This window comes from Echiichthys vipera (genome assembly GCF_963691815.1).
Source record: "Echiichthys vipera genome assembly, chromosome: 12".
Taxonomy (NCBI): Eukaryota; Metazoa; Chordata; class Actinopteri; order Perciformes; family Trachinidae; genus Echiichthys; species Echiichthys vipera.
Genome location: NC_139837.1, coordinates 1,990,238 through 2,012,990, shown reverse-complemented (window position 1 = coordinate 2,012,990; position 22,753 = coordinate 1,990,238). Strand labels below are relative to the sequence as shown.

Below are 22,753 nucleotides of genomic sequence, written 5' to 3'. Positions count from 1 at the left end.
CTCATAATTCTGACTTTTCCTCTCATAATTCTGACTTTTCAACTCATAATTCTGACTTTTCCTCTCTTAATTGACTTTTCCTCTCTTAATTCTGACTTTTCCTCTCATAATTCTGACTTTTCCTCTCTTAATTCTGACTTTTCCTCTCAGATTTTGACTTTCCTTCTCATAATTCTGACTTTTCCACTCATAATTCTGACTTTCATAATTCTGACTTTTCCTCTCATAATTCTGACTTTTCCACTCATAATTCTGACTTTTCCACTCATAATTCTGACTTTCATAATTCTGACTTTCATAATTCTGACTTTTCCTCTCTTAATTCTGACTTTTCCCTCATAATTCTGACTTTTCCTCTCATAATTCTCACTTTTCCACTCATAATTCTGACTTTTCTCTCTTAATTCTGACTTTTCCCTCATAATTCTGACTTTTATCTCATAATTCTGACTTTTCCACTCATAATTCTGACTTTTCCTCTCTTAATTCTGACTTTTCCTCTCTTAATTCTGACTTTTATCTCATAATTCAGACTTTTCCTCTCATAATTCGGACTTTTGTTGTTGTTATTTGTTAATAACAATGATTATTAATAACATTATTAATAATGATGACGGGTCCTTACCAGCGGTGACTGCGGTGTCCGCGGGGACCTCACAGGCTATGAGACTTCCTCTGGGCATCAGAGTCTTCACCTTCTCCCTCAGACTCCCCATCCCCAGCTCGTTGCCCCCGTCCCCGATCCCTGCGGGGTCAGACAGAGGGTCGTGTGAGGGCCGGACGGGGACGTTCAGAGGGACAGCGTGACTCCCGTCTGTCTGAGGCTGACGGGGGCGGGTGTGGCTCAGGTCGGGTCCTCAGAGCCCTGAAGACCCGGGTCATCATCAAAGATCATTAATATTAAACATGCACGTCCAGAAACAACGCCATCAACAGGAAACGCATCACCGGGTCCCCAGGAACCCGCCCGCCAAGCGTGAGGTAGACTGGATGAGCAGGTGTTGAGATACGACGATTACAGACACACACACTCCCTACACACAGACACACAGACACACACACTCCCTACACCCTACACACAGACACACACACTCCCTACACACAGACACACACTCCCTACACCCTACACACACACACACACACTCACAGAGGCTCTCCGCTGTATACACAGACGACAGTGTGGCGTGAGTGTGTGTTCTACCTGTGGTGCTGATTCCTGGGACGTCCTTCGCAGCAATGAACAAGTCATCGATGGGGTCGACCAGATGTTTGATGTTCTTCCCTCTCATGTTGTAGTAATTCCCGTCTGCGGCTCGTCCACTGCGCTCTATCGCCACCAGGTGGTCGTACCTGGCGTCACAGAGGATGAAAGCATGACGTGCACGCTCTGGAAGATGAGACACTCGTTCACAGAGGAGACGAGCAGCTTTTACGGCGTGCACGAATGAGAAACTGTGGAAAAACCTCAAAAAGCTGTCCGTCTCATAATTCTGACTTTTCTAGACGTCTAGGAGCAGTACGGTTGCCGTCCACGGCCCGTTTGGGAGAGGTGGGCTTTAGTAAAGCACGTTTGCACGTGTACGAGCACGAGCGTGCGCACGTGTACGAGCACGAGGCCTACGGCGGTTCTGAGGTCATTTCCTGTGCGCCTGTTGGGACGTAGAAAAAAGAAGGAGGGACCATGCGCGGACATTTCAAACAATGGCGGTGAAAGGTTCACGTTGGTGTGATGCGGAGGTGGAGTGTTTACTGCAGATTTGGTCGATGAAAAGATTCACAAACAGTCGACAAGACGCACAAAAACTCTGAGGTCTACGGAAAGATCTGGAAACAAAGCCACGCATCGCCATGACGTCATCAATGCGTGTGACGTGTTACGGCGTGATGACGTATAGGCAGCAAGAAGCATTCTCCGAGGCCCAGGTAGTGTGAGTACAAACGGGCCTGGAGGGGGGGACAAGGACCCTAAAGCACGGGGCACGGGACGGAGGCACAGTGGGAGGGCGCACTAAGAGCAATGCAGAACGTCCGTTTGTCCTGAAAGGGCTCAAAGATCCTTCGTATGACAGCTCACCTGGGCTTGCTTGGGTCTCCATGGTGACACAGGAAGTGTAGTGCAGCGTCTGGGCCGCTGCCTTCAAATGTGACCGTAGGGACGGCGGTCTTCAGCACACCTGAGGGCGGGATCACGCGTGTTAGAGCACGCGGAGGCTGTTTGTATCTAATGACAGTGTGGCGGCAGGTGAAGGTGCGTCCCTGTCCCACCTGTCCTCACGGCCTCATCCACGATGGCCCGGTTCATCTCCAGGGCTCTCCCGTCCACCACCAGCGTCACCTGCTTCCCGAGTGCCAGCAGCATGGTTGCCATGGCGATGGCTCCAGGCGGGCCGTCGGTCTCATCGGGGGGGCTAAAAGGGGGAAACACGGATAACAGACGATAGTTTGAAGCCGTAGTTTGAGGTTTTTCACTAAAAAGGTGCAGAAAAGGAGCGAATATCGTTTGAAAATGACCGTTTTTTTTAGGTTTTATGATCAAAATATGCAATTAACTAATTTACCTGTTCTTCCCTGATGCAGGGGAGATAGCCCCCACCGGCGGGGGCTACCAGGCAGTATAACAACATCCCCCTCTGCAGCAACATGTAGCTTGCACACAGACACACATGCTGCATACCCACAGACAGCTAAGAATCTCCTCTACACGCTCATATAAACCATGTGTGTGACCAACACACACAGTTACAACAGCGAGCGATCGAACAACGTGAGGCGAAAACACAGAAATACGAGCGACACAGACAAATCAAGCCGGCGCAGTGTCTGCTCTGATGTCAGCAAGATTTCACTGCATCCACTCCAAAGCAGAGTCTCCACACGCTCCAAAAACACTATTTTTATCACTCTACGACCAAGTTTCACTGATCCAGCAGCCAAATATGACAGAAAACAACAAGCGCATTTGAAAAACAAAACCTCTGGAGCCGATCCCAGCTGACATCAGGCGTGAGGCGGGGTCCACCCTGGACAGGACGCCAGTCTATCACAGGACACATAGAGACGAACAGAGACAGACAACCATTCACACCTACGGGTGATTTAGAGTCATCAATGAACCCAACACCTGCACGTCTTTGGACTGTGGGAGGAAACCGGAGAACCCGGAGAAAACCCACGCAGACACGGGGACAACATGCAAACTCCACACAGAAGGGCTCCAGCCGGGATTCAAACCAGGAACCTTCTCGCTGTGAGGCGACAGTGCTAACCATCAAAGCATCAAACTTCTCACAGGTGATATCCAGATGTTGCTCCATGGCTTTAGTGAGTTTTTTGCCGACTGTGTCGTCGTTTTCAAAGGGATATTTATTTAAAAAGACTTTTTTTTTAAGGCGAGGGAAGAAATTATTTTTTTCCATTTATGCTGCGTTCCCTCTGCATTTACTCTGACACAGCTGCATTAATGGTGCTGCTCACACTTCTGATGGACTCTCACGAGTGTCACCTTTAATTTAATACCAAGTTAATGCACATGAAGCTTGTACTTACAGAGATATACCCTGTTTATTCTGAGCGTGTCGTTTTCGAGCAGGGACCTCAAAAAGGGACTCAGGTTCAGTGGATGACATAACCCGTGATTATGATATATGATATTTATATATGAGCAGATATCGTGATGTAGTGATATAAAGTCTGGAAGGAGAGGACAGAAGAAGGAACGTACACAACATGAAAACAATATAAAGATGTGGACGAACAACGTTACAGCAACGTTTACATCGTTTAGAGCAGGGACGTCAAAGTCAAACACATGCATATGACCTGTTGAACCAAGTCCTAACACAGTGGGGGGGGGGGGGGGGGGGGCTGAACGTTGACATCTGCCCACTTGCGGCGCTGCGTTGAGTTTGCGGACTACCGTTGCATTGTAGGTAATGTAGTTTTGGTGCGTGACAAACACCAGCAGGCGGCTGTGGCGTGTGGGCCGGTTCTGATACTAATCAGACATCATCCCGGGGGCCGAGATCATTCATTCATGGGCCTGATCTGGGCCGCGGGCCTTGACTTTGACACCCATGATCAGGGACGTCAAAGTCAAACACATCAGAGGCCAAAAACACAAATGTGCTACGAGCCGAGGGTTCAACGTTTATTCAAACATATAAAAATGATGCATATGACCTGTTGAACCAAGACCTGACACGGGGGGGGGGGGGGGGCTGAAAGTTGACATCTGCCCACTTGCGGCGCTGCGTTGAGTTTGTGGGCTACCGTTGCATTGTGGGTAATGTAGTTTTGGTGCGTGACAAACACCAGCAGGCAGCTGTGGCGTGCGGGCCGGTTCTGATACTAATCAAATATGATCCCGGGGGCCGAGATCATTCATTTGCGGGCCTGATCTGGGCCGCGGGCCTGGACTTTGACACCCATGAGTTAGACGGAGAGTTAAATGTCGTGATCCCTGCACGTAAAGTTCATTTAGCACTGAATAAAATAAGAGTCTGTGTTTGATGAACACAGGAGTCACCATGTGGGTTCATTCCTTACACTGTTCAAACACTGAATCACCGTTAAACGAGTGTGAGGACGACGTGTCGAGTGTGTGCTGGATGTGTGTGTGCAGGTACCTGTGCATGTAGTGTGTGGGAAAGCCCGTTGTTATGGCAACGGAGGATGCGTGCGAGAGCGCCAGACACGAGCGCAGAAGTTCATCCGCCACAAACAAAGCTCTGATGCCTCGTTGACCTGGAGAGAGGAAGGGACGAGAAGGAGGTTCTGAGTCTTTGTGGTGGTTTTGAGTCTTTTTGTGGTGATTTTGAGTCTTTTTGTGGTGGTTTTGAGTCTTTTTGTGGTGGTTTTGCATCTTTTTGTGGTGGTTTTGAGTCTTTTTGTTGTGGTTTTGTATCTTTTTGTGGTGGTTTTGAGTCTTTTTGTGGTGGTTTTGAGTCTTTTTGTGGTGGTTTTGAGTCTTTTTGTGATGGTTTTGAGTCTTTTTGTGGTGGTTTTGAGTCTTTTTGTGATGGTTTTGAGTCTTTTTGTGGTGGTTTTGAGTCTTTTTGTGGTGGTTTTGTATCTTTTTGTGGTGGTTTTGAGTCTTTTTGTGGTGGTTTTGAGTCTTTTTGTGGTGGTTTTGAGTCTTTTTGTGGTTGTTTTGTATCTTTTTGTGGTGGTTTTGTGTCTTTTTGTGGTGGTTTTGAGTCTTTTTGTGGTGGTTTTGTATCTTTTTGTGGTGGTTTTGAGTCTTTTTGTGATGGTTTTGAGTCTTTTTGTGGTGGTTTTGAGTCTTTTTGTGGTTGTTTTGTATCTTTTTGTGGTGGTTTTGTGTCTTTTTGTGGTGGTTTTGAGTCTTTTTGTGGTGGTTTTGAGTCTTTTTGTGGTGGTTTTGTGTCTTTTTGTGGTGGTTTTGTATCTTTTTGTGGTGGTTTTGAGTCTTTGTGGTGGTTTTGAGTCTTTTTGTGGTGGTTTTGAGTCTTTTTGTGGTGGTTTTGTATCTATTTGTGGTGGTTTTGAGTCTTTTTGTGGTGGTTTTGAGTCTTTTTGTGGTGGTTTTGTATCTTTTTGTGGTGGTTTTGAGTCTTTTTGTGGTGGTTTTGAGTCTTTTTGTGGTGGTTTTGAGTCTTTTTGTGGTGGTTTTGAGTCTTTTTGTGGTGGTTTTGAGTCTTTTTGTGGTGGTTTTGTGTCTTTTTGTGGTGGTTTTGTGTCTTTTTGTGGTGGTTTTGTATCTTTTTGTGGTGGTTTTGAGTCTTTTTGTGGTGGTTTTGAGTCTTTTTGTGGTGGTTTTGTGTCTTTTTGTGGTGGTTTTGTGTCTTTTTGTGGTGGTTTTGTGTCTTTTTGTGGTGGTTTTGTATCTTTTTGTGGTGGTTTTGAGTCTTTTTGTGGTGTTTTGTATCTTTTTGTGGTGGTTTTGAGTCTTTTTGTGGTGGTTCTGAGTCTTTGAGGTGGTTTTGTGTCTTTTTGTGGTGGTTTTGAGTCTTTTTGTGGTGGTTTTGAGTCTTTTTGTGGTGGTTTTGTATCTTTTTGTGGTGGTTTTGAGTCTTTTTGTGGTGGTTTTGAGTCTTTTTGTGGTGGTTTTGAGTCTTTTTGTGATGGTTTTGAGTCTTTTTGTGGTGGTTTTGTATCTTTTTGTGGTGGTTTTGAGTCTTTTTGTGGTGGTTTTGAGTCTTTTTGTGGTGGTTTTGTGTCTTTTTGTGGTGGTTTTGTGTCTTTTTGTGGTGGTTTTGTATCTTTTTGTGGTGGTTTTGAGTCTTTTTGTGGTGGTTTTGAGTCTTTTTGTGGTGGTTTTGTGTCTTTTTGTGGTGGTTTTGTGTCTTTTTGTGGTGGTTTTGTGTCTTTTTGTGGTGGTTTTGTATCTTTTTGTGGTGGTTTTGAGTCTTTTTGTGGTGTTTTGTATCTTTTTGTGGTGGTTTTGAGTCTTTTTGTGGTGGTTCTGAGTCTTTGAGGTGGTTTTGTGTCTTTTTGTGGTGGTTTTGAGTCTTTTTGTGGTGGTTTTGAGTCTTTTTGTGGTGTTTTGTGTCTTTTTGTGGTGGTTTTGCATCTTTTTGTGGTGGTTTTGAGTCGTTTTGTGGTGGTTTTGTGTCTTTTTGGTGGTTTTGTGTCTTTTTGTGGTGGTTTTGCATCTTTTTGTGGTGGTTTTGAGTCGTTTTGTGGTGGTTTTGTGTCTTTTTGTGGTGGTTTTGTGTCTTTTTGTGGTGGTTTTGTGTCTTTTTGTGGTGGTTTTGTATCTTTTTGTGGTGGTTTTGAGTCTTTTTGTGGTGGTTTTGTGTCTTTTTGTGGTGGTTTTGTGTCTTTTTGTGGTGGTTTTGTATCTTTTTGTGGTGGTTTTGAGTCTTTTTGTGGTGGTTTTGTGTCTTTTTGTGGTGGTTCTGAGTCTTTGTGGTGGTTTTGTGTCTTTTTGTGGTGGTTTTGTGTCTTTTTGTGGTGGTTTTGTGTCTTTTTGTGGTGGTTTTGAGTCTTTTTGTGGTGGTTTTGAGTCTTTTTGTGGTGGTTTTGAGTCTTTTTGTGGTGGTTTTGAGTCTTTTTGTGGTGGTTTTGAGTCTTTTTGTGGTGTTTTGTGTCTTTTTGTGGTGGTTTTGTGTCTTTTTGTGGTGGTTTTGTATCTTTTTGTGGTGGTTCTGAGTCTTTGAGGTGGTTTTGAGTCTTTTTGTGGTGGTTTTGAGTCTTTTTGTGGTGGTTTTGAGTCTTTTTGTGGTGTTTTGTGTCTTTTTGTGGTGGTTTTGTGTCTTTTTGTGGTGGTTTTGTATCTTTTTGTGGTGGTTCTGAGTCTTTGAGGTGGTTTTGAGTCTTTTTGTGGTGGTTTTGAGTCTTTTTGTGGTGGTTTTGAGTCTTTTTGTGGTGGTTTTGTGTCTTTTTGTGGTGGTTTTGTGTCTTTTTGTGGTGGTTTTGTATCTTTTTGTGGTGGTTTTGAGTCTTTTTGTGGTGATTTTGTATCTTTTTGTGGTGGTTTTGAGTCTTTTTGTGGTGGTTTTGAGTCTTTTTGTGGTGGTTTTGAGTCTTTTTGTGGTGGTTTTGAGTCTTTTTGTGGTGGTTTTGTATCTTTTTGTGGTGGTTTTGAGTCTTTTTGTGGTGGTTTTGTATCTTTTTGTGATGGTTTTGAGTCTTTTTGTTGTGGTTTTGAGTCTTTTTGTGGTGGTTTTGAGTCTTTTTGTGGAGGTTTTGAGTCTTTTTGTTGTGGTTTTGAGTCTTTTTGTGGTGGTTTTGTGTCTTTTTGTGGTGGTTTTGTGTCTTTTTGTGGTGGTTTTGAGTCTTTTTGTGGTGGTTTTGAGTCTTTTTGTGGTGGTTTTGAGTCTTTTTGTGGTGGTTTTGTATCTTTTTGTGGTGGTTTTGAGTCTTTTTGTGGTGGTTTTGTATCTTTTTGTGATGGTTTTGAGTCTTTTTGTTGTGGTTTTGTGTCTTTTTGTGGTGGTTTTGTGTCTTTTTGTGGTGGTTTTGTGTCTTTTTGTGGTGGTTTTGTATCTTTTTGTGGTGGTTTTGAGTCTTTTTGTGGTGTTTTGTATCTTTTTGTGGTGGTTTTGAGTCTTTTTGTGGTGGTTCTGAGTCTTTGAGGTGGTTTTGAGTCTTTTTGTGGTGGTTTTGAGTCTTTTTGTGGTGGTTTTGAGTCTTTTTGTGGTGGTTTTGAGTCTTTTTGTGGTGGTTTTGAGTCTTTTTGTGGTGGTTTTGTATCTTTTTGTGGTGGTTTTGTGTCTTTTTGTGGTGGTTTTGTATCTTTTTGTGGTGGTTTTGTGTCTTTTTGTGGTGGTTTTGAGTCTTTTTGTTGTGGTTTTGAGTCTTTTTGTGGTGGTTTTGAGTCTTTTTGTGGTGGTTTTGTATCTTTTTGTGGTGGTTTTGAGTCTTTTTGTGGTGGTTTTGTATCTTTTTGTGATGGTTTTGAGTCTTTTTGTTGTGGTTTTGAGTCTTTTTGTGGTGGTTTTGAGTCTTTTTGTGGAGGTTTTGAGTCTTTTTGTTGTGGTTTTGAGTCTTTTTGTGGTGGTTTTGTGTCTTTTTGTGGTGGTTTTGTGTCTTTTTGTGGTGGTTTTGAGTCTTTTTGTGGTGGTTTTGAGTCTTTTTGTGGTGGTTTTGAGTCTTTTTGTGGTGGTTTTGAGTCTTTTTGTGGTGGTTCTGAGTCTTTGAGGTGGTTTTGAGTCTTTTTGTGGTGGTTTTGAGTCTTTTTGTGGTGGTTTTGTGTCTTTTTGTGGTGGTTTTGTGTCTTTTTGTGGTGGTTTTGTGTCTTTTTGTGGTGGTTTTGTATCTTTTTGTGGAGGTTTTGAGTCTTTTTGTGGTGGTTTTGAGTCTTTTTGTGGTGGTTTTGTGTCTTTTTGTGGTGGTTTTGTGTCTTTTTGTGGTGGTTTTGAGTCTTTTTGTTGTGGTTTTGAGTCTTTTTGTGGTGGTTTTGAGTCTTTTTGTGGTGGTTTTGTATCTTTTTGTGGTGGTTTTGAGTCTTTTTGTGGTGGTTTTGTATCTTTTTGTGATGGTTTTGAGTCTTTTTGTTGTGGTTTTGAGTCTTTTTGTGGTGGTTTTGAGTCTTTTTGTGGAGGTTTTGAGTCTTTTTGTTGTGGTTTTGAGTCTTTTTGTGGTGGTTTTGTGTCTTTTTGTGGTGGTTTTGTGTCTTTTTGTGGTGGTTTTGAGTCTTTTTGTGGTGGTTTTGAGTCTTTTTGTGGTGGTTTTGAGTCTTTTTGTAGTGGTTTTGTATCTTTTTGTGGTGGTTTTGTATCTTTTTGTGGTGGTTTTGAGTCTTTTTGTGGTGGTTTTGTATCTTTTTGTGATGGTTTTGAGTCTTTTTGTTGTGGTTTTGAGTCTTTTTGTGGTGGTTTTGAGTCTTTTTGTGGTGGTTTTGCATCTTTTTGTGGTGGTTTTGTATCTTTTTGTGGTGGTTTTGTATCTTTTTGTGGTGGTTTTGAGTCTTTTTGTGGTAGTTTTGGCATTCATTAGTTGTAGCAGCTTCAACCCTTTGCAGGGGACTGCAGCGTATGAATGACGTTGTGTGTCTGTGCACGTGTTTACCTGGGTCTTCTCCGATCACCGTCTCCAGCTCTCTGATCTTTGCCACGGCCCTCTGAGACGCCAGACTGTACAACAAGGGATTGTGAGATACCAGAAAGCAGAGAGGAACCAGTTCAAGGCTGTGATCTGCGGATGGAGAGTCCACGCTCTCAGAGGGAGGAGGCACGGGGGAAGAAGGAGAGGAGTCGGGGATGTCCGTCAGGAACATGCAGCCTGGGGAGTGACTGAATGCCACAGAAGGCTCTGGAGAGAGAACGGACATCGAGTTCTTAGAAACTACACAAGCGTTATGGAGTGAACACAGCGTTAGCCGATCGTATTGCTCACTGCTGCTGAGTATTGCTTCTATGGCGGTCACTCCGCAGGCCCAGAACACTGGGACATCCCCAGGCTGCAGCTCTACTCGCCCCCCATAGTCAGGTCTGGACAGGTCCTGTATGCCCAGGAGAGCTGCACACAGATAACGCCACGGGATGTACTTTAAATTAAGGTTATTATACTGTGTAAAACGTGTGTGTGTGTGTGTGTGTGTGTGTGTGTGTACCTGGGTCTCCTATGTGCACAGGAGCTCCATGTGCTAGTGGGTTAAGGTGAGTAACTTCCACTGCTGCGTCCAGCAAACCAGCTGGGACAGGACGCATAGTGACCACCAGAGGGCAGCTGAACACTCCTGCAGGAATACAGGGAACTGCAGTCTGCACGCACACACACACACACACGCACACGCACGCACGCACACACACGCACACACACACACACACGCACGCACACACACACACACACACACACATGCACGAGGGGCACGTGTCAAACAATCAGCAACTACTCTGATGACTGTGATTAATCAATTTCCAGGTGTTTTTAATTAAATAACTGCAGACTGAAGTAACTCCCTCCCCCGAAACGTTCCCCAATCCGACACCATCACAGTGAACCACCTCATCTACATGTGGGTCCTGTCCCTGTTACCTGCATTAGTTTGCTGCATTTGCACCTTTGTAGATATTTGAACCGTACCTTGTACATGCCGACATTTGTGCCCTGCTCCAGGTTTCTGACGGGGACTCCGGCTTTCTTCAGTTGGCCCTCGAACCCGAAACTGCAGCCCAGGTAGAAACACACCATGTCGGCCCAGGAGCCCTGATGTGCAGCCTGCTGCTCTGATGCGATCCTGGGAGCACAGATCCAAAGTGAGGCTGCTGAGATCAAAGTCAAGTCATGAAAGGGGTCTGTCCGATATGACTCAGGTCCCCAAAGACCTGTTGGGTTACACTTTCTATGAAGAGCGCAGCCACAGTGCATTGTGGGGGAATAGTGAGTTATAATGCATCTATAATGCTTTGACTGAAGGAAATAAAACATTATACATGTGACGTTGTCTTCTCATGCTGCTGCAGAGGTTTGCTGTTATTTTCAGCAGTACTGGTGGCCAGAGGAGCGCAGGGAGCGTGTCTGAGTGTAGGGGTGGAGGAGATCTGTGAGGTGTTGTGGTGAGGGTCCATGGAGAGGTTTGTAGGTGAGCAGGAGGATCTTGTAGGCGATGTGTGGCCTGACGAGCAGCAAGAGGAGCTGTTGGAGGATGGGAGTGATGTGCTGCCAGGGCTTTGTGTGGGTTCAAACCCCGGCAGCTGAGTTCTGAACATACTACAGTCTGCTCAGGGCCTTGGTGGGCGGTCCAGACAGGATTATGGAGCCCACGCACGGGCTGTTATTTATCTGCGTTCATGCTCAGATATCTGTTTACAGAGACGCACCATGAACTAAAACCAGCACCTGGGAGAGGACGTCATGTCCTGGATGTCACCACAAACACCAGGAAGTGTATCTGCCTTCAGACAGGAAGCTGTTGGCTTCTGAGGTCGTGATTAGAGCTGTTAGTTTAGTATTTAACTATTAAAATTACTATGAACACATATATTTATATTTCCACTGAGTTATCCTCATTTAACACCCCGGTCAGTTCCCTGTGTGCACAGCGTCTGTCTGTCTGTCTGTCTGTGTGTCTGTGTGTGTGTCTGTCTGTGTGTGTCTGTGTGTCTGTCTGTCTGTGTGTCTGTCTGTCAGTGTGTCTGTCTGTCTGTCTCTGTGTGTGTCTGTGTGTCTGTCTGTCTTTGTGTCTGTGTGTCTGTCTCTGTGTGTCTGTCTGTCTGTCAGTCAGTCTGTCTGTCAGTGTGTCTGTCTGTCTGTGTGTCTGTCTGTCTGTCTGTGTGTGTGTCTGTCCGTGTGTCTGTCTGTCTGTGCGTCTGTGTGTCTGTCTGTGTGTCTGTCTGTCTGTGTGTCTGTGTGTCTGTGTGTGTGTCTGTCTGTGTGTCTGTCTGTCTGTCCGTCTGTCTGTCTGTCTGTCTGTGTGTCTGTGTGTCTGTCTGTCTGTCCGTCCGTGGTCACATACCTGGTCTGAGCGCTGTAACTCTGCAGACTGGAGACTGTTGTCACCAGTGAACCCTCTTCATAGACACAGTACTGAGAAATATCCGTCCTGAACACACAGAAACATACAAACACGCTTTATTTCGTCTGTGTTTCCTGTTTGTGACTCTGCTGCTGCCTGTCTCGGTCAGGTCTAACATGAAAAAGACGTTTTAAATAAGGTAATAAATGAATAAATAAAGTTATTATCATGGGTGTGGACATTTCAAAAGCCCGTTTGACCCTTTTAGCAACACGGCGCGGTGTCTGGAGATGTCTGTGTTTCACATTTGATTGTTTATTCATCTTTACCAAACATGTGTGTGTGTGTGTGTGTGTGTGTGTGTGTGTGTGTGTGTGTGTGTGTGTGTGTGTGTGTGTGTATGACCTTATGTCAGCGTGTCTGGCGAGAGGCGGACAGGAAGTCTCTCCGGCTCGGCTGCGGTAGAGGAGCGGCAGGGGGGCGGGGTTCCTGTGACAGAACGCTTCAAAGTCATTGGCCAGCTGATCGGGCAGGACGACGACGTTTGCCTGCTGGTGTCCTGAAGCAGAACAAACAGAGAACACGACTCCAGCATGAGTTAGTACACAAAAGATGTTTTTCTCTCAGGGCGCACTCCCACTGTGCCTCCGTACCGCGCCCCAGCACGTTTCACGGCTAAAGTCTGGTTCCTTTGACCAGTGTGAGTGCAACCGTACCACGTCTAGGAGCGGCACGCTTGCCGTCCACGGCCCGTTTGGGAGAGGTGGGCTTTAGTAAAGCACGTTTGCACGTGTACGAGCACGAGGCCTACGGCGGTTCTGAGGTCATTTCCTGTGCGCCTGTTGGGACTTAGAAAAAAGAAGGAGGGACCATGAGCGGACATTTCAAACAATGGCGGTGAAAGGTTCACGTTGGTGTGATGCGGAGGTGGAGTGTTTACTGCAGATTTGGTCGATGAAAAGATTCAAAAACAGTCGACAAGACAAGGGTTTTGGGGGCGGCACTAGCTCAGTCCATGGGTGACACGGCTGGGAACCGGAGGGTCGTGACACTTAAATGCCCACCGTAAATGCCCTTGCGGACAAAATAGAGGAGCCTCTACCTCCCTATACATCTATCGAGTTTGGTTTTAGTTCACATGTTGCCTTAGAAATTGTTTTATGTGACACAATAAGGTATTTTTAATGTAATGCACTGAATAGAGTTCTGTCCAGAGCGAGGAGGATCTGTGTCAGTAAGCTGAGAATGTTTCTACACTCAAACATGACACGTGCTCTGAAAAGAAGGGGAATGTTTTACCTCGCCGGTTCGAGTCCCTGTGTGGACCATGAGTGGAGCGTGGACTGGTGGCTGGAGAGGTGCCAGTTCATCTCCTGTTGAGCAAGGCACTGAACCCCCAACTGCTCGGGGCGCCGATCCACTGGCAGCCCCCTCGCTCTGACATCTCTCCATTAAGTGCATGTTTATAGGTCCTGTGCATGTGTGTGTGTGTGTGTGTGTGTGTGTGTGTGTTTGTGTGTGTGTGTGTGTGTGTGTGTAACCTGTATAATAATAATAACAGAGTAAAACATTTAAATGTCCTCTTGCAGGATGAATCAAAGGAACTCTTCAGACGTGCAGCTGTTGAACTTTGATTTGCAGAAACTCGATAATTTGATCTTTTAAAGAGAAAAAACAGAATCAGGACGTTTTTTAAACGAGCGACGGAATCGAACACAAATCAGACTTTGACGTGTTTCTGTTTTGCAAAAGTGGATAATAATAAAAAGGTGAGCCAGGAGCGGGAGCCAGGAACAGAACGACCATGACGGGACACGTTTAAAGACGTCCTGTGAACATGAATCAGAGCTGTGCGCTGAGTCCTGCGGTGTGAACGCACGGCGGCTGGTCCTGCACCGCGGCTGGTCCTGCTTCATGGTTCACGGTCACACACGCCACATCAGCTTCTTACCGTCGGCTAACCCTGTGGTGATGGTTATTCTGGGGTCCTCCCACCGGATCAACAGCCTCAACTCAGCCGGACTCAGACTATTTAACTGCTCCATCGCAGAACACACACTTGGGTTCGATCCCACGACTACAACTGCTGACAAAGTGGCTCCTGCTCAGACTCTCGGGTTCTTCCTCTGGACTAAAGAGCGACGCGGTGAGTCCAAACCGCAGTGTCGGCAGGTTTTAAAGCTCTTAAAGTCCATGTGGCTTCAGCACGACGCTGCTCAGACTGGTTTACTGTCACTCGAGTTAATGTTCAAATGAAGACGACCGAGAATAATCAACTTGGTGGTTCAGGGTGAAGGGAGACGGAGAGGAAACGCTGTTAAAGAGACAGAAGAAAGGCTTCATGTGCAGAGAATGAGGGGGAACTTGTGTTGACGCTGTCAGGGCGCACTCCCACTGTGCATCCGTACCGTGCCCAAACACGTTTTACAGGTAAAGTCTGGTTCCTTTGACCAGTGTGAGTGCAACCGTACCACGTCTAGGTGCGGCACGCTTGCCGTCCACGGCCCGTTTGGGAGAGGTGGGCTTTAGTAAAGCACGTTTGCACGTGTACGAGCACGAGCGTGCGCACGTGTACGAGCACGAGGCCTACGGCGGTTCTGAGGTCATTTCCTGTGCGCCTGTTGGGACGTAGAACAAAGAAGGAGGGACCATGCGCGGACATTTCAAACAGTGGCGGTGAAAGGTTCACGTTGGTGTGATGCGGAGGTGGAGTGTTTACTGCAGATTTGGTCGATGAAAAGATTCAAAAACAGTCGACAAGACGCACAAAAACTCCGAGGTCTACGGAAAGATCTGGAAACAAAGCCACGCATCGCCATGACGTCATCAATGCGTGTGACGTGTTACGGCGTGATGACGTATAGGCAGCAAGAAGCATTCTCCGAGGCCCAGGTAGTGTGAGTACAAACGGGCCTGGAGGGGGGGACAAGGACCCTAAAGCACGGGGCACGGGACGGAGGCACAGTGGGAGGGCGCCATTAGAGAGGCCAGCTACTGATGTTTCATTACTTGAATTGTATAATTTTTTATTTCTAGTAAGAGTTTTATGAACACAGCTGCTGGGAAACTTCAAAATAAAGTTCCCCGACCCGGTTGTGTCCGTCTGGACTGGCACCTCTGCAGCCACCAGTCCACACTCCACTCAAGGTCCACACAGGGACTCGAACCGGCGAGGTATAAAATCCATTACGTCATGTTTAGTGGGGAAACATTATCAGCTTACTGACACAGATCCACAGAAACCCCATGCAGACACAGCCCCAGTGTGTGTGTGTGTGTGTGTGTGTGTGTGTGTGTGTGTGTGTGTGTGTGTGTGTGTGTGTGTGTGCTTATGTTGATAATAACAGAACACATGCAAACGTTAACATGAGTGTTTGTGTTTTACCTGAGTCCTGAGCAGAGTGGGAGCTGCTCCTGAGACACCTGAGGACACGTCCGGACGCTCTGGCAGCCGTCAGCATGTTTCACCTGAACATCAGCACGAAGACAGGAAACAGAACCAGGAGCTTTTCAAAATAACAGCTGAAAAAAACACTTTAGCACATGTGTTGGCTCCTAGAGGACACTTTAGCACACATTTTAGCTCCTAGAGGACACTTTAGCACATGATTTGGCTACTAGAGGGCACTTTAGCACATGATTTGGCTACTAGAGGACACTTTAGCACATGTTTTGGCTCCTAGAGGGCACTTTAGCACACGTTTTAGCTCCTAGAGGACACTTTAGCACATGTTTTGGCTCCTAGAGGACACTTTAGCACATGATTTGGCTACTAGAGGGCACTTTAGCACATGTTTTGGCTCCTAGAGGACACTTTAGCACATGTTAAGGCTCCTAGAGGGCACTTTAGCACATGTTTTGGCTCCTAGAGGACACTTTAGCATACGTTAAGGCTCCTAGAGGGCACTTTAACACATGTTTTGGCTCCTAGAGGACACTTTAGCACACGTTTTGGCTACTAGAGGACACTTTAGCACACGTTTTGGCTACTAGAGGGCACTTTAGCACATGTTTTGGCTCCTAGAGGACACTTTAGCACACGTTTTAGCTCCTAGAGGACACTTTAACACATGTTTTGGCTCCTAGAGGACACTTTAGCACACGTTTATGCTCCTAGAGGACACTTAAGCACAGGTTTTGGCTCTTAGAGGACACTTTAGCACACGTTTATGCTCCTAGAGGACACTTTAGCACACGTTTATGCTCCTAGAGGACACTTTAGCACATGTTTTGGCTCTTTAGCACACATTTTGGCTCCTAGAGGACACTTTAGCACACGTTTTAGCTCCGAGAGGACACTTTAACACATGTTTTGGCTCCTAGAGGACACTTTAGCACACGTTTCTACTCCTAGAGGACACTTTAGCACACGTTTATGCTCCTAGAGGACACTTTAACACACGTTTTGGCTCCTAGAGGACACTTTAGCACACGTTTAGGCTCCTAGAGGACACTTTAACACACGTTTATGCTCCTAGAGGACACTTTAGCCCACGTTTAGGCTCCTAGAGGACACTTTAGGACACGTTTATGCTCCTAGAGGACACTTTAACACACGTTTTGGCTCCTAGAGGACACTTTAGCACACATTTAGGCTCCTAGAGGACACTTTAGCCCACGTTTATGCTCCTAGAGGACACTTTAGCCCACGTTTATGCTCCTAGAGGACACTTTAGCCCACGTTTAGGCTCCTAGAGGACACTTTAGGACACGTTTATGCTCCTAGAGGACACTTTAGGAAACCCATTGGAGCAGGTGTGGACTCAGAAGTCATTACATTAACTTATAGAGCCATGACGTCACCGGAAGTTAGCTAACATCGAACAACACCGTTCATTAAAAACAGCCTTTATGAACAAAGTCACCGCGCGTGTTGTTATGACACGTGGCTCGTGTAGGACTCACGTTACAAAGTGCTCTTCTTCATCCGTGCACGCGCTTCATCACAAGATCAAAGTATCACAACAGAGCGGCGGAAGCGCGACACTTCCGCTCAGCCTTCACAATAAAAGCCTCTTATTCCTGTCATTGAGAACGCGACAGTAAACAAACAGAAAGGTACATTTTTATGTCTTTTTATATTAAATCTCATGTTAAACAAGAACGACTGAACTAAAGCTCAAATATAAGCTGCATAAATAAACAACCTACATTAAACAAGGCTAATACAGATACATTTAAATAGTTCTAGTAATGTTAACAATTTAAGAGCTTTTAATTTATTCTTCAAGTGGTTCAAACCGGAAGAGCCTCACCTCCCTGGGAGGGTTACATACAAAAATATCTGTTTGTATTCCCTTTTATTGAACCAGGATTATTCCCATAAGGTTTAAAGTCTCTTTTCCATGGAGTCCAGACCGAGACAGCAGCATAAACACACAAGTTTCACATTAAAACCAAAATAACACACAACTAAACATGAGAAATCTACAAAATAAAACAGCATTAAAGATAAAACAGCAGATCAGTGCTCAGAGACAGAACAGAAAGTCCTTAATCCTGCTGATGAAACGATCCTGGAGTTTATTTTGAAAGATAAAGGAGCTAAATATTAAAAAGCACTTTCACCAAACACAGTGTTGGTTTGAGGAACGTTGAACATCATCAGGCTGCTGGAGCGGGCGCTGCAGGTTCTGGTGTTGAGGTGTCCTAGAGGGCACTTTAGCACATGTTTTAGCTCCTAGAGGGCACTTTAGCACATGTTTTGGCTCCTAGAGGGCACTTTAGCACACGTTTTGGCTCCTAGAGGGCACATTAGCACATGTTTTGGCTCCAAGAGGGCACTTAAGCACACGTTTATGCTCCTAGAGGACACTTTAGCCCACGTTTATGCTCCTACACTTTAGCACACGTTCAGGCTCCTAGAGGGCACTTTAGCACACGTTTCTACTCCTAGAGGACACTTTAGCACACGTTTATGCTCCTAGAGGACACTTTAGCCCACGTTCAGGCTCCTAGAGAACACTTTAGCACACGTTTAGGCTCCTAGAGGACACTTTAGCACACGTTTCTACTCCTAGAGGACACTTTAGCACACGTTTAGGCTCCTAGAGGACACTTTAGCACACTTTTCTACTCCTAGAGGACACTTTAGCACACGTTTATGCTCCTAGAGGACACTTTAGCCCACGTTCAGGCTCCTAGAGAACACTTTAGCACACGTTTAGGCTCCTAGAGGACACTTTAGCACACGTTTAGGCTCCTAGAGGACACTTTAGCACACGTTTATGCTCCTAGAGGACACTTTAGCACACGTTTATGCTCCTAGAGGACACTTTAGCACACGTTTAGGCTCCTAGAGGACACTTTAGCACACGTTTATGCTCCTAGAGAACACTTTAGCACACGTTTAGGCTCCTAGAGGACACTTTAGCACACGTTTATGCTCCTAGAGGACACTTTAGCACACCCATTGGAGCAGGTGTGGACTCAGAAGTCATTACATTAACTTATAGAGTCATGACGTCACCGGAAGTTAGCTAACATCGAACAACACCGTTCATTAAAAACAGCCTTTATGAACAAAGTCACCGCGCGTGTTGTTATGACACGTGGCACGTGTAGGACTCACGTTACAAAGTGCTTTTCTTCATCCGTGCACGCGCTTCATCACAAGATCAAAGTATCACAACAGAGCGGCGGAAGCGCGACACTTCCGCTCAGCCTTCACAATAAAAGCCTCTTATTCCTGTCATTGAGAACGCGACAGTAAACAAACAGAAAGGTACATTTTTATGTCTTTTTATATTAAATCTCATGTTAAACAAGAACGACTGAACTAAAGCTCAAATATAAGCTGCATAAATAAACAACCTACATTAAACAAGGCTAATACAGATACATTTAAATAGTTCTAGTAATGTTAACAATTTAAGAGCTTTTCATTTATTCTTCAAGTGGTTCAAACCGGAAAAGCCTCACCTCCCTGGGAGGGTTACATACAAAAATATCTGTTTGTATTCCCTTTTATTGAACCAGGATTATTCCCATAAGGTTTAAAGTCTCTTTTCCATGGAGTCCAGACCGAGACAGCAGCATAAACACACAAGTTTCACATTAAAACCAAAATAACACACAACTAAAACAAGAGAAATCTACAAAATAAAACAGCATTAAAGATAAAACAGCAGATCAGTGCTCAGAGACAGAACAGAAAGTCCTTAATCCTGCTGATGAAACGATCCTGGAGTTTATTTTAAAGATAAAGGAGCTAAATATTAAAAAGCACTTTCACCAAACACACTGTTGGTTTGAGGAACGTTGAACATCATCAGGCTGCTGGAGCGGGCGCTGCAGGTTCTGGTGTTGAGGTGTCCTAGAGGGCACTTTAGCACATGTTTTGGCTCCTAGAGGGCAATTTAGCACACGTTTGGGCTCCTAGAGGGCACTTTAGCACACATTTTGGCTCCTAGAAGACACTTTAGCACATGTTTTGGCTCCTAGAGGGCACATTAGCACATGTTTTGGCTCCAAGAGGGCACTTTAGCACAGGTCTTGGCTCCTAGAGGACACTTTAGCACATGTTTTGGCTCCTAGAGGGCACATTAGCACATGTTTTGGCTCCAAGAGGGCACTTTAGCACAGGTCTTGGCTCCTAGAGGACACTTTAGCACACGTTTTGGCTCCTAGAGGGCACATTAGCACATGTTTTGGCTCCTAGAGGGCACTTTAGCACAGGTCTTGGCTCCTAGAGGACACTTTAGCACACGTTTTGGCTCCTAGAGGGCACTTTAGCACACGTTTTGGCTCCTAGAGGACACTTTAGCACATGTTTTGGCTCCTAGAGGACACTTTAACACACGTTTTTGCTGCTAGAGGTCATTTAAGCACACGTTTTGGCTCCTAGAGGACACTTTAGCACACGTTTTGGCTCCTAGAGGGCACATTAGCACATGTTTTGGCTCCAAGAGGGCACTTTAGCACAGGTCTTGGCTCCTAGAGGACACTTAAGCACACATTTTGGCTCCTAGAGGACACTTTAGCACACGTTTAGGCTCCTAGAGGGCACTTTAGCACATGTTTATGCTCCTAGAGGACACTTTAGCACATGTTTTGGCTCCTAGAGGGCACTTTAGCACACGTTTGGGCTCCTAGAGGGCACTTTAGCACACATTTTGGCTCCTAGAGGACACTTTAGCACACGTTTGGGCTCCTAGAGGGCACTTTAGCACACATTTTGGCTCCTAGAGGACACTTTAGCACACGTTCTGGCTCCTAGAGGACACTTTAGCACATGTTTAGGCTCCTAGAGGACACTTTAGCACATGTTTTGGCTCCTAGAGGACACTATAGCACATGTTTAGGCTCCTAGAGGGCACTTAAGCACATGTTTTGGCTCCTAGAGGACACTTTAGCACACATTTTGGCTCCTAGAGGACACTTTAGCACACGTTCTGGCTCCTAGAGGACACTTTAGCACATGTTTTGGCTCCTAGAGGACACTTTAGCACACATTTTGGCTCCTAGAGGACACTTTAGCACACGTTCTGGCTCCTAGAGGACACTTTAGCACATGTTTAGGCTCCTAGAGGACACTTTAGCACATGTTTTGGCTCCTAGAGGACACTATAGCACATGTTTAGGCTCCTAGAGGGCACTTTAGCACATGTTTTGGCTCCTAGAGGACACTTTAGCACACGTTTTTCAACAATTGGGCCACACCAGTGTTAAAGAGAACCAAATCAAACCTTTTTGTCCTTCAGATGTGTCCAGTTCTGTGAAAAACTGGACACATCTGAGAAGAAATGAGCCGAATCTTGAGCCTTTAAAGAAAACCAGCAAACTCATTTTGCTCTTTGGAGAGAAAATATTAAAGAAACACTGTACGTCGTCCTTCGTGTGTGTGTGTCTGAGTAAACACCATCTGTTTCTGTGTTTTGCTGCAGTGCTGCAGTTGAGCCACTAGAGGTCAGTCTACTCAAACATAAACAGCCTCATTTTCCAAATCAGCTGTAAAAATAAAGCTCAACTCTGCTGCTGCTCTTCTGTGAATGACAACAATTAATGAAATTAATCACATTCACGTCATAATCAGTCTGAATCACGTAAATCAGTGAAATAAGAAATGCATCAACAGCTGATTTGTTACACACTGAAATTCACCATAAGATTAAAACAATGAAAGTTTGACCATCACACATAAAAGACACAAATAAAGTTTACCTACATTTTATTCCAAAATCATTCATTTTGTTCCATATCACTATGATATACTGATAAAATACATTTTCCAGCTACTACAGCTTATTTAAAAATATAAAAGCATGCTTCTACGTTGTGACTGATGGGAAATGTGTGTTTTTAAACCGTGTCACAGAGGAAACAGTTCATCAGAACTCAAACATCGACATTAGAAATGCAACTCATTCAAAGGTATTTTCAAAATAAAACGTGTGTAAGTGTCACGGCGACGGTTGTGAGTGTATTGGGGTGATGTGGTTTTCAACAATGGTTCATTTTCCAATTTGGAATCTACTGATTATTGTCGATTAAAAACAATTAAAGCTTCATTAGAAACATCCGTGAGCAGCAGATGTTCTTCTACGTCACGCGCAGGTGCGAGTGTCATGTGCTGCTGCGTTAGCTAAGCACACGTTAGCTACCGAACACACTGGCTACATTTAGATCCGTGCACCAACCTTTGAAATGCACACGTTCACTAAAGCACTAACAGGACATAAAGACGACACAACGGGTTTGTATGAGGACGACGTGACATTCTTATGAAATAGAGACGATTATGATCGAAGTAGGTAGAACGGGAGCGTACCCATGTTCCCCGGGTCCAATGTTCCCCGGGTCCTATGTTCCCCACTTTGTTTGTGACCTGGGAACAACCCCCTAACCCTGACCCTGACACCACCCCCTAACCCTGACCCTGACACCACCCCCTAACCCTGACCCTTACTCTGACACCACCCCTAACCCTGACCCTAACACCACCCCCTAACCCTGACCCTGACACCACCCCCTAACCCTAACACTACCCTCTAACCCTGACCCTAACACTACCCCCTAACTCTGACCCTAACACCACCCCCTAACCCTGACCCTAACACTACCCCCTAACACTACCCCCTAACACTACCCCCTAACCCTGACCCTTACTCTGACACCACCCCCTAACCCTGACCCTGAACACAGGGTTAACCCAGGTAGAACCTAGCACTGCAGGAATAAATCAATCATGGGTCAAGTTTGGGGTTCGGCTGATGGGGGTGTGGGTCAAATACAGATTCCCTGCAGAAAAAACAAACAAGCAAGAGAAGTAGAAGTGTCAGAAATGTAGCTTCTGGTAGCCAGTTGTTTAAGCTAGGTCAGCTAATTTGATCATTTGTAGTGTGAATGTCTTTTGTCACATACGCTCAAAAGAACCAAGGTAGGAATAAAGCTTTCACAACTAGAACGATCAAAAAAATTACATTTTTATAATTCAAACATAAGACAAAAATGTTGTGTAAAGCGCTCGCAGTGGTGTCGCTCTCCTGTTAGCTTTCCCGTAAAAATACGACTCCCTAGCATCTACTTTAGATTCGACACTAAACATTGCAGTAAACTAACGTGTGTGTCCTCAAAATCAACGAAGCGAGCGCGGAAAAATTACTAAAAGATGCTGAGAAGACGACGACAGAAGAGTTTCTGGTTTGCCGGAGTCTGCTGAAGGCCTCCGTCCCACGACCTTATTTTCAGACTTGCTCGTCGTCCCGCTGTGCAACCAAGTATAACCGTCCCCGCCAGAGTGGGACCACGAGGACAAGGCGCTCACAGCCAAGGGAGGGAAACCCAGAGCGGTGATAGTGAGGTCCCACCACCACCAGGTGAGAGGCCAGGTCACAGTAGAGGCCCGCAGACAATGAGGCAAACTTCTAAATTAAGGGGAAACCGTTGCTG

The 22,753-nt window shown here is 45.5% G+C and overlaps 1 protein-coding gene across 2 annotated transcripts in view; it reads right to left on the bottom strand.

Moving 5' to 3' along the window:
• Positions 1 to 18,500, bottom strand: part of dglucy (D-glutamate cyclase) — a 29,431-nt gene extending 10,931 nt beyond the window's left edge. Inside the window, exons 1-13 of one of the 2 annotated variants that reach the window (XM_083924308.1) lie at positions 18,435 to 18,500; positions 15,249 to 15,331; positions 12,269 to 12,422; positions 11,864 to 11,950; positions 10,492 to 10,645; positions 10,019 to 10,169; positions 9,802 to 9,924; positions 9,475 to 9,717; positions 4,626 to 4,743; positions 2,266 to 2,408; positions 2,075 to 2,174; positions 1,202 to 1,350; positions 626 to 745 (exon numbers count right to left, since the gene is read on the bottom strand). In XM_083924308.1, coding sequence (XP_083780434.1) covers positions 626 to 745; positions 1,202 to 1,350; positions 2,075 to 2,174; positions 2,266 to 2,408; positions 4,626 to 4,743; positions 9,475 to 9,717; positions 9,802 to 9,924; positions 10,019 to 10,169; positions 10,492 to 10,645; positions 11,864 to 11,950; positions 12,269 to 12,422; positions 15,249 to 15,324 — 1,618 coding nt within the window. In that variant the 5' untranslated portion in view covers positions 15,325 to 15,331; positions 18,435 to 18,500. Of the gene's footprint in view, positions 1 to 625; positions 746 to 1,201; positions 1,351 to 2,074; positions 2,175 to 2,265; positions 2,409 to 4,625; positions 4,744 to 9,474; positions 9,718 to 9,801; positions 9,925 to 10,018; positions 10,170 to 10,491; positions 10,646 to 11,863; positions 11,951 to 12,268; positions 12,423 to 15,248; positions 15,332 to 16,768; positions 16,804 to 18,434 lie in introns of those variants that run through there. The other variant, XM_083924309.1, reaches the window with a different exon arrangement.
• Between the last annotated feature and the right edge of the window lie 4,253 nt (positions 18,501 to 22,753).